Source organism: Elaeis guineensis, chromosome 6, assembly GCF_000442705.2.
Source record: "Elaeis guineensis isolate ETL-2024a chromosome 6, EG11, whole genome shotgun sequence".
NCBI lineage: Eukaryota > Viridiplantae > Streptophyta > Magnoliopsida > Arecales > Arecaceae > Elaeis > Elaeis guineensis.
The window spans coordinates 131,987,354-131,999,654 of NC_025998.2; the positions used below are offsets into that span (position 1 = coordinate 131,987,354).

The following is a 12,301-nucleotide window of genomic DNA, read 5'->3' on the forward strand; positions in this document are numbered from 1 at the left end:
CACGGTCATCTTACCTACGTAGACCATTGAACACAAGAAAGCAGTACAAACCTTCCCTTCACCCAAGGACAAATACATCCATTGCCATCAGATTTCATGCAAAAAAGGGCCTGACACAATCCTAATATACATGACCAGAACATGTCAGAAATTAAAGAGATCCAATCACGAAAAGCTTTACCAACGCTTCAAAGCAGTAGATACATAGGTTCATCCAGGGAAAGTTAAATAGTCCAGTTCTCAGTCATCTTAAGTTCTTAACCATTGGATATGGAAATTTGGCAATCCACAGAACGGCCTACCGTGATCACAGCATATAACTGATTAACACAGGCCAAAGGAAAACAAAAAAAAAAAAAAGAGAATGAAATCAGGTTACTCCAAAATAGTTGGATTTAAGTCACATGAATGGTAAGCTTTGAGGTTGAAGGAAGAGCAAACCAGCAAATGCAACTATCCAAACGAGATTGGCTTATAATTGAAGTTTCTTACTATGTATATCTGATCCACAATAAGGTTTCCATGACTGTAAATCTTGACATATAGCAGTACAGTACAAGTTCCTTCAGCGAACCCAATACTTGAGAAGGCTATCCATACGATGCCCCAGACCACCAACTACCAATGACTGATCTCAAGATTTATCTATTCTGTGACCAGCATACTTGTATCTCTCGTAGGATCTGGGAGCTGCATAATTAAATTTCACAAACAGAGTCAGACATGAGCATGTTGCATGATAACTAGGAGAGATAAAAAGTTAACACTTATTATAAATTTACAACCATTCACTTAATTTAACAGTCAGCAAACAAATTCCGGTAACTGCTTATATAGCATCTGCCAGTATCATACACTATCCCTTGATGAAAAAAGTTTTAAGTAATGGTCTGAGTATATCTTCATGGTTTGAGATCATGATGTATGGGTCTGAGGAAACTGCTAGAAGTCTTCTCAATCATCTTTAGTTTGTAAAACTGGATAAAACTTTTCAGAGAAATAAAACAGGCAAAACAGAGGGTGTATCATTGGACAAGGACTTTGACATTCAAATATACAGGAAAGGCCACTACAATCTTCATATTCATCTGCGCATTCTAAAATCTCATCTGCGCCCTAATTATTTTTATGCTATTTAAAAGAACAAATACTATGAACTCTCTGGTCTTAATGCACAGTTACAACTCCAAATCATCTATCACATTATTCAGGAAGCATATTCAGACAGTGTCCATACAAATGGTTTTGCAACATATTGTTTTAAATTTCAATTATTATGCTACGATATAGAGCAATACAAGGTCGAAATATATTGGTGCATAACATTTGAATATAAGCGGGTCTCTTTTTTTTTTTTTGTATGAACAGGGTCGCAATTCGATCTCAAATTCAATATAATATGTTTACTCTTCATATATGAAAGAAAGATGTCAAGACCACGTTTTTGCCACATCGTATACTCTAACATATTCTGGTAACTCCATCTCATGTAAGTTCTCTCTTTAACCTTATCTTAACTCCTAGATTCACCATTTCTAAACCAATTTCATTTTTTGAATTTGCCAAATATATGCAGTTTATGTTAAACAGATCAAAAATTTTTCTCTCTGCTAACAGTTTTCATATTGTGCAATGTGCTCAATCCTTATGTTTACATTTTTGAAACTAAGCAACGAACCCTCACAATACAAGTACGATGTCACAAACTACGTTCTCAATGCTTCACAAGTTTTACTTCATCACAATGTTTTCAAGGTTTCTTAGCCACAGGATCTTTAGGGGAAATGTCCATCATGCTTCCATATATGTAGCATATTGAAGTCTCCCCCAACAATATGTTCTGGCTGCAGTAATTGAGATGCCAGAAATAATGATAAACACGACAAGAGTACAGTGCTCATAGCTAGACTAGTCCCAATAAGACTGTATTAATTATTCCTTCATGCATCATCAATTTGCAATGTTTTCTATGAAACCAAGATGTGCAAATTTTGGAAAAAGGAAAGATGTGAACATGCAGTTCTTTTTGGCGGAAATAAGGAGGCAAGCCCCCTCTACCGAAGTTCAAGTATCAAGTTAACCAAAACGAGTAAGCCATGTGGGAAATACTAATTCAAACTTGCCGGTGATCAATGTACTGCAGTGTTAGTCAAAAACAAGTAATTTAGTACATAATTTAATCTTTGGGTGAGGATTTTTTTTTTTTTTTTACTTGGTTTGTGAGGAAAAAGGCAGCTGATAATTACTTCTGCAAGTCCTGATTAATTTAAGAAGAATTAGATACGCTCACATTTTGTGCTCATGATCATCCAGGTGACAACCTTCAATCTAAGAAGTACTAAAAAAGACTGACACAAGTGAAAACGAGATCATCAAAATAATTTCAGAGACATTTTTTACCTTAAGCCTTTCACAGATTTTCCCTTCCCCATTACAGTCTCAAGCCAGTAACAACCGACCTCCAAAACTTTCCTTGTCGTTGCATCCAAACCCTAAAACTAACACCACACCTCACCCTTACAACATTAATGACCCTTGCGTAACAGTTTCCTTATCCCAATACTACATTCAGTTCAATACCAGATCTGTTATAGACATCAGCAGAAAAGAAAAGTACCTCCAACCACCTTCTTTCACCAGTAAAACTCTATTTTCTTCATCCTCCATTGGTCCTAGAAATTAAAACCCACGAATATCCTTTCCCATGCCCTTATTTAGTCTTCTTTGTTCAGATCTATCCTATAAGAATTTCTTGACAGCAATTACCACTCCTTTTAAACCTTTATTTTTTCTTGGACCGTTCCGCAACACCCCCCCGGCAAAACAAAAATTAACCAATTCCTTCAACAGCATATGCTAAGCACATGCCTATCACGGTAAGGAACTAATCAAAACGTAGAAATGCACCGCCATGAAAATAAAAATAAGCATAATTCCTTCGAACAATTACACTGAAAGTTTTAATTTCCTAAAAAAGAATAAAAAATAAAGAATACCTACAAGTTTTCCTCCCTTGTCGAGGGTTTGTCTTACACTCCTTAATCTATCTAGAAAACCAAATCTAGACAGCCAGTGCACACATTAAACAAAATCCATCATTCCTTATCAGAATGAAAGCAAGAAAGCATCAATACTATATACAGAATCCCATTTTTGGGTTCCAAAACCTAAAAATCATCAGCAAGAACCAGCATTATCAAGTAACATCACCTACCAGCAAATTTTCTTTTCCGTTCTACAACACGAGCCACATGGAGGAGAAAAATTTATACCTGAAGTAAACTATCGGCGGCCCTCCTGGCGCGGTCGGCCAGCACGTTAGCCTCGCAAGAATGGACCGTCTCAAACTGGCCGACGGTGAGCTTCTTGGTGATCCAACCGACATCGAAATAGATGTAGTCGGAGGGTGGGAGGTCGACCTTGATGGATTCGACATCGAACCAAATGAAGAAGCGGCGCACCTGGATTCCCTGGAGATCCTCGATGCTGCCATATTTGACGACGCCGGTGATCCGGGGATCGTAGTAAACCAGGTATTCGAATTCCACGTAGCAGGACCCCTCCAGCTCCACCACGAAGCTGCCGTCGTCGGCCAGCTGGAAGGATTTCACCGTGTCCGGAAGGAGCCCCGCTGGGAGGCCGTACTGCGGCAGCAGTTCGTACACCGTCGTCCCGTTCGACGGCGACGCCGGCGCAGCCTCCAGGGCGGCGGCGCAGCCGCAGGAGATGAGGAGGAGGAGGAGGGAGAAGAGGAGGAGACTAGGATTAGGGTTAGAGAAGGACGCCATGGAAGAAGGGGAGGATCGGAGGGGTCAACACTTTGGACCGCGGATATATAGAGGAAACGTTGTATCGTTTCCAATGTTCCTCCGGATCACATTTGTATAAAGATATGATACCCTTGGCTGGACATGATTGGATGAACGATGTGACTACATTCCGTCTTATTCGAGGCCGCGGTTGATGCTGATAGCATGCCGAGGGTACATCGTAGATGTAGAATTTGAGAGGAAATGGGAGGAACAGATATTTCCTCTTTCCTGAATTTTCTATGATTGGATCTGGTATGACGTTATAACAGAAAACAGTATCGTGGGTGGACAGGTGTCAGGTTTGGTGTGCACAAAGTTAGAGCAGGTAATTACGGGATTTTAACGCGAAGGCCGATGGGGCAGAAAGTGTGATTAGCTAATTTTTGTTCTGTTCACCGGATGGTTATTTTAGACTTTTGGTAGTTATGGAAGAGGTTAAAAAAAATGGTAATTTAGGTGGTGGGTAGGGAAAGAGTTCGGATCCGGTGAGGTCACCAGGTATATTGACCCGTCATCGTATCGGGAGATTAACTCTTTAAAATAATTAGGTCCGGCCTAATGAAAGCTGCAGCAAATAATAATAATAATTTTTTAACCCTTCAGTATCGGTTGAAATAAATGGCAAGTGTAGCTTATATCATGCATGTGTGAGACAAGATGGATAATTGTATAAAATGCATATCTGCACAAGAAAGTCAATAGCTATTGGCATTATCGGGTTGTAGTCATTTGGTTTTTGACAGAGAGAAAAGAATAATTATACCTATCAAGAAATTATATATTTGAATAGCAGAATTTAGAAAGAATAAAATATCTTTTGCTGAATGCCATTTTCAATGAACACAGGTCACCAATTGAAGCTTTTTGCTCAATGTAGTATAATAGCATGATCTGACATTAATTAACATCAAACGCAAGTAGGAGAAAAATTAATATTATGGACATGTTTCCGTACATACTTTGGTTCTTCCCTCGTGTAATTTCCACCATTACATGTGTTTCTCTCTTTTTTTATGTAGACCGTAAACAGCAGCACAATTAGCCTATAACCAGAACATACTTTGATCTTGCGTCAATAGATGACAGAATACTGTATGAGGCATGAGAAATGAGTAAACAAGTGTCAATATTCTAAATAATTTAAACAAACAGGGTCTCCCAATCATGTCAAATAAATATAAAAAGGAGATATATTTATGTACAAAATCAAATTGATTCTCTATTGAAAAAACAATGATGTGTGTAGCTAATTGTATAGCTTCTTATGTGGCTAAGCATATGGATGGTATGATTTGCATTTTGCAATTGAGATTATACGTCATCTCCATGACTTGATTTTATCTAATGCTTGATTATATATATTCAATAGCTTCTTAACATAATCAACTTAAATATATATATATATATATATATATATATATATATATATATATATATATATATATATATATAATTTTTTTTTGATTTTATCAATATGAAAATTAAGCAGTGAAACTATAGCACATGCTATAGCAAGGCTAAATACAAAAGACAAATGAAAGAGTCGAACCATTTGGGCATATACTCTCCATCGTTGCAAGATCGATCGGAATTATACCAGAAAATGAGCATCAATAAAAACACCATCGGGAGTGATAAGAATTAGACCGTTATCCATATTTTGCATAGAGTATACAATTGCAGTTGCCAAAAGCTAAAAGTAAAGAAGGAGAAGAAAAAAAAAAAAAAGGCCATAAGATAGATAGGTACCTAAAACTTCCATGGGATGTAACAAATAAGTGAGATAATAATTAGATAGATATAGTTTGCTTTGATCATTATTGGTTCTTATTATTATAAATTGTTGAATACACTAATAATTCCCGTTGGCATTTTTTGCAATGCATTATGATTCCTTGGGTCAAACACTATCATAATTTTTTGGTTTCATCACTTTTTGGTTTCATCATGGCTTAAATTCAAATTCTACCGCACGTGGGAGGCCTATCTCGTGAGAAAATTGTGTATTCCATCACCTTTAGGCCCTTTTTGTCAAAAAAAAGAGAAAAAGAAAAAAATCCTGTCATGTCAAAGATGCATGCAACCACAAGTCTATAATCCAATTCATGTCTTGATAAAGAAAGTCAAGCATAAGAAATAACTGCGGTGGATAAAATATGAGAGCACAATGCACTACACAAACACAAGCCAATCAGGTTATCATCAGGACATTTGTATGATGTTCTACAAATGCAGTTCAATTTCTAGAAGCATGGTAAGAAAATTTATGTATCTGCAAGAAATTTTTTTCCAATATGAGTCCATGGATAAAAATATAAGTAGAACTATTGAACTAGCAAGATGATCTTTAGTCGCAGATATTCTTTTTCCAGTGGGGCTCTAACACTCGATGATTGCTTTTCATTTGATATAAGGTTTTCGTTTTAGTCAAGACCTTATTTTGTATCGGCATCAAGAATCTTAATATTATATCTATATAAATCTTGATCTTATTATCATCATCATTACAAATCGATAAAATCCAAGATATCGAACCACAATATATCACATCAACCAATATTTTTTGATCTTTTTATAACTTTCTGAATTATAATATTTTAACTAATAAATCTTGAAAACAATGCTCAAATATTGTTTGTGATCTCATAGTTACAATATTCGGATTTAGCATACTAGGCAAACTCACTTGGAAATTTTGGCTCAGATCTCGAAATATCTTAATTGTCTCGGAACTCCGAAATCTTGGTTTTTTTCCCGCTTGGCCACTCACTAAGATTAGTGCTATATCGGAGTCTAAATCCTTAGTTTGGTAATTTGTTCTCACCCAGTTGGCAAATTAATTCGTTGTGGGTCCGTAGATCTCATGTCGGGATCTGGCTCCTGTGGGGCTTTAAAAATTTCATGATGTTTTGGACCAGAGTTTAAGCAAGCAAAATTCACGATTAAATGGATGACTCCACTTATATATCTCCATCCATGGGATCGTAAATTAGATCATATATCAGTATATGTATATCCATATTGATTTTATCCGATGAATAAAAATATTATTTAAATATAAAAATTTATATTTATATTTATTTTAAAAATATATGGATACAATTCGGATATTGGAAGTACGGAGACAATTACAGATATAAATTAGATAATTAAATTTTATGACTATAGAATCAAAAATATTATTATATAGATCATAAATCAAATTAATAATATATTTATATGACTATATTTTTTAAAAAAAAATTAATAGGTGTTATATAAAATAATATAGAGTTATAGGTAGATTTTCATATTTAGATATGGATTGAATGATTATCTATCCATATTCATATCCATTTTTCTTTGACGAATATAAATATGGATACAAATATTAGTTGGATCTTCAAATTTGTATCCATATCTGAATTAATTCAGATATAAATATAGATCTGGATGGATATTATCTGTATCATTTTTACCCTAGATCGTAGCTCCGTGTTCTCTCTCGTGTGCATGGCAAGTCCCGTTTTGTATAACCACAATTTATGGACTGGATTTGTAGTGGAAATTTCATCAGCCGTAACCCCGTAGGTGGCCCAACCCAGCTCATAATTTGGATATATGGGCTTGGGTAATCCCCTGATTGGGCTGCACTCATCATAAATGGTTGGCTTGCTCAAGGTTGGGCCGAGATTGGTTGGCAACGTGAGAAACTGATATCCCTGCTCGATCCAAGATGCACATAAGATATGCCCACTACTTGCTTCATAAATCATAACTGCTTCATGGAATTGTTTTCCGCAAAACAATGAATCTACCTAAAAATATTTGTATATCAAAATCCAACAATGAGCCACTTAAATTGGAAATTTACACCGTCCCATCTTGTTCTTCAATATTTTAAATATTTAGATGATATTTTTAATACTCAAGTAAAGATTACACTACTCTTTATAAAACACAGACGTTTTAGCAAAATATTGTATACATTGTTTGCGCTGATATTGTATACATGGGAGATCTTGGCATGCCAGATCCAAACAATGAGGACAATGGTTCCAGCGACTGGCCCAGACCAATGGTTTAGTCTTGCTATATAGACAAATTACTTTCAAATCTTTAAGACACGTCCGAGTCTGAATGAGAATGGATTAGGGGATCAGAATGACCATATTTTGATGAGTTTAGTTCATGAATGAAATCAAATTCGAAATTTGAATGGAATTTGAATACTAATAGAGGATAAGGATTAAAATGAAAATGAGACTCATCCTGGAATAGGAGTCCCGTGTTGTGACTCATATTTCGGAGTTTAACTTCTTTCAATCAAACATGCTCTCAATTTTTTCTCCTCCTGTCCTGTCTCTTTCGCCTCCCCCTTCTGACAAATGCAAGTAGGTGTTTCTTGCGCCCACGCTACAACTTTTCTACATTTAGACTTGGTTTGGAGCAGAACAGAAGAAAAGTCTATTCGCCTCATGCTTGAATAAACAAAGGACACCACCTACTTGTCCTTCCAAGTGATCTCAGCCTCTTTATGCATTGACCACAAGCTAGAGTTTCCCTTCTGATCCTCATTTTTCCCTCTGAAATATATTGGTTGGAAGGCAATCTTCACCAACCTTAGAATATATTGGTTAAAACCTATTTTAGGGATGCAGAAATTAGAAATTTGATTTGGGCCTATTTTTAATGAGCAATACTATATATGTGATAACCCGGCCCAATTGGGCCCAAAACCAGCTCAAAGCCCACCCGAAAGAAAAAAAAAAAAAAAAAAGAAAAAACAGAGCAGGAAGACTCCCGATCGGAGTCTTCCTCTTCTCCGATCAAAAATCGGAGTCCTAGGGCCATTAAAAGACCCTAGGACGAACCCTATAAGAAACCCCTCTCTCTCCTCTTTGGGTAGACCCTTCAGTCATCGACGATCGTCAGAGTTTTTCTCCGATTTTCTCGTTTGAAGCCGCGGCCCCTCGACCTGTGCTCGCCGCGATTTCTCGCCGGAAACCTCACCGAAGTCGAAGGTAAGCCCCGGCCCTCCTTCCTCTCTTCCTTCCCCTCCTTCCCATGGCTTCGTGCACCCTCGCCGACCGTCGGGTTCGTCGGAAAATCCACAAAGAGCCAAGATCATGTTTTGCTCTGTTCGGCCGAGCCATCTCCCTCCCTTTTCCGGCCACCAGCACCGCCGTCCATGGCGTCGCACCCCTAGGTTTGGACCCCCACCCCTCTACCTATCTTCCCCGAAGGTCATGGCCGCCGGTGATCGGCCAATGACCGGAGAAAATTCAAGGAAAGGGGCGGTCCCCTGTTTTTCCTTTTTTTTTTCTAACTTCCCACTGGCCGAACCTCGCCGCCGGCCATCTCCGGCTCCATCGCTGTCGGTCGCCGCTGCCGGACCACCGATCGTGCCACCACAGCCCGCCGGACCACGGGCAACGTCCCTCTAGTCCTCCCCTGTTCCGGCCAAAGAAGGCCATGGGGGGAAAAAGAAAAAGAAAAGAAAAGGAAAAAAAAAAAGAAAAAGAAAAGAAAAGGAAAAGAAAAAGAAAAAGGAAAAAGAAAAAGAAAAGAAAAGAAAATACAAAATTAAAAAAAATTAAAAAAAATAATAAGAAAAGAGAAAAATTTTCTCTCTCCCCTCTTTCTCCCTCTTTCTCTCTCTTCTCTCTCTATTTTCTCTCTCTAAAAAGAAAAGAAAAAGAAAAAGAAAAAGAAATATATATATAATAATAATAATAATAATAATAATAAATACATGTGAGAGAAAGTTTTTCTCATCTCTCTCTTAAATCTTTCTCTCTCTAAAATTTGACTTTCTCTCTCTACCTTCCCTCTTCATTTTCTCTCTCTAGATTTTCTTCTTATTTTCTCTCTCTAGATCTTTCTCTCTCATTATGGATTTCGTCTCCCTAGGGTCATTCTCTCTCTCTGATTACATCACAGACCCTAAGATAAACTTGAGATGAAAATATGATGATCTGGGACTGCTTCGAAATTCGTGCAGTAGATCGGATCCCGATCCGATTCTTTTTCGAAATTGATAATATCGATAAATCCATATTAAGTCACCTGATATAACCTCTGACGATCTCAATCATGATTGCCACTTTTAAAGGATACGAAGATTCTCTCTCCACTTTCTCTCTCTACTTTCTCTCTCATGACCGACTTTTTCTCTCTAAAAAAGGTCTATGAATCCTGTATCGAGTCATGCCTTTATCTTTTAGAAGCTCATATTGACTCTAACAAGATGATCTGAAGTTGCTTTGATATCCGTGCTGTATGTCAATCTCATCTGATCGTATCAAAGATCTTTCAAATTTATTATTAAAGAACCCTATTGATTGATCTTGACTTTAATTCGATCTGTGTTTCGCGATTTCTTGATCAAGTCACTTGAATCTGACCCTCAGATCAAAGATCCTAAATTGTCCTGGTATCTGGATAGTCCGACACATTCGGTCAACGGTCCTCTTTACTTATAATTTAATCTTATTATATTTATGGAATAGAATTTGATAATGATTTGATATTTTAAATAAGATTAGCTGATTCTTCTAACGAAGTCCAAAGATCTAAGATGAACGAGGTAAGTAGATCCTATGCTCCTTATTTATTTTTAAATGATCATGTTTTTATGCAAAGAATTGCTATTGATGAAATCATAATTTTTCATAAAATAAGGATCGGCATATGTGATATGAAAAAGCATGTTTTATTATGAGCATTGATTTCATGAATATGTCTTATGAAAATAGCATGATTATGAAACATGAATTTCATTGTTTTTCCATCTATGTATATGTATGCTTTAAGAAAAAGATATAATGATTTCAAAGGCTCTCAGATGGCTATGAATGAATCCCTACGGGAAGGTCGACATCCGGAGCTAGCATCCACATGAAACATGGCCCTGCCAGCAGGTATAAAGTTGGCACAAGAATTAAGAACTCTGTCGATTAAGAAACATGGCCCTGTCACGGATATAATAGTGACCTTAGCACGAATATCTGTGAGCAATGTTTTGAAACATGACATGAATACATGATGAAAATGATTTACGATTCATAATTATGAAATATACATGATTTATGCATGCATGATGAGCTTATAATTTGTTTTATTATATGCTCTATGAAATATTTATTTTTGCAATAATTGTTATTTGCTAAATGATGCATTATCATAGAAAACTTATGCTTGATCCGGTAAGGAAGCGAAAGTCTACTTACTGAGCTAGCGTAGCTCATATTCTTTTTGTTTTCTTTTTGTTTGAACAGAGAAATAAGATTAGGTTCGGCAAAAGGAATCCAAGCTTGAAGATCGGCATAGCAAGCTGAAAAAAATTTGACAGCAGAAGTTTAATTTATTTTATAATCATGGATCTGTAGTTATTTAAGAATGTTGAGATTCGGGTTAGTACTTGCTTTTGGATGTAGATGCTCTGAACCATTATTGGTTCGATTATTTGATGAATAATAGAATTGAATCTTTTTATTTGACAGATATTAGGTGATTATGATAGGATTGGCTTCGTGTTATCGTGGGCTCCATCCCTCGGTAGCATGGCCGTGTTATGTCCCGGATTTGGGGCGTGACATTTTATGGTATCAGAGCTTAGGTTATAATCTTTGAGGATTATGATATAAATAATATAAATGATTAGGATATGATAGATTAATATCAGAGCTTAGGTTTAAGATCATTGAGATTATAAAGTGATATCAAAACTTTATGTATGATCAATAGGATGTGATCGAGTGGAGTATAATGGATAACATCAGAGCTTAAGATTATGATCATTAAGCACGTGATAGAATGATATAAAGTTTAGGTTATGATCACTAGAGAATATGACTTAAGTGGTATTTGAGCTTAATGTTATCATTATTCGGGATTGTGACTTTAGTGATATTTGAATTTGAGGCTAAGATCATGAGGAACCTGATAGATATAAAAGAAAGGATTCAATAATTTGATTTCGAATCAAAAGGTATTATGATGAAATTTATGCATAAGTGGCATATGATGTCTATAATAGAATTGATGAGTTATATCTTAGATTTCAATTAGCAAGGTTGATCTGAGTACGAGAAGTGTTGACCCTAGAATGAAGTGGGAGGTATTGATATATTATGTTAGGTATATTTGATGACATTAGAATGCTAAACCTATATGGATAAAGGACATGATAACTTTGCTGATTTTGATGTTAATTTTTTTTGCAAAGAAAAGTTGGTTTGGAAGTTATCTAAATGATTGTAAGGTAACTCGAAGGTTAACTCAAATTAATTCTAGACATATTGGATTCTTGAGGAGTGATGAAGCTTATGTAATAAGTTCAAACATAGAAGGTGGATGAAGATTTAATTTTGATGTGCTATGTCTAAGAGATAGTAATGACAAGGAAATCTTAAATTTTACCCTAAATTGTATATGAAATCTGAAAGTTGAATCTATCTTTGGTTGATCTAATATACAAAGATATTTTTATTTTAGATAAACTTAGA

General features: G+C 36.2%; 1 protein-coding gene across 1 annotated transcript; it reads right to left on the minus strand.

Annotated features, from left to right (window-relative positions):
* Nucleotides 1-448: 448 nt before the first annotated feature.
* LOC105046445 (uncharacterized) lies at nt 449-3,818 on the minus strand. Its single transcript, XM_010925034.4, has 2 exons — nt 3,273-3,818; nt 449-690 (listed from the first exon to the last, which is right to left on the minus strand). Exons 1-2 carry the CDS (start codon nt 3,786-3,788, stop codon nt 646-648), a joined length of 561 nt encoding a protein of 186 aa, XP_010923336.1. The 5' UTR covers nt 3,789-3,818; the 3' UTR covers nt 449-645.
* Between the last annotated feature and the right edge of the window lie 8,483 nt (nt 3,819-12,301).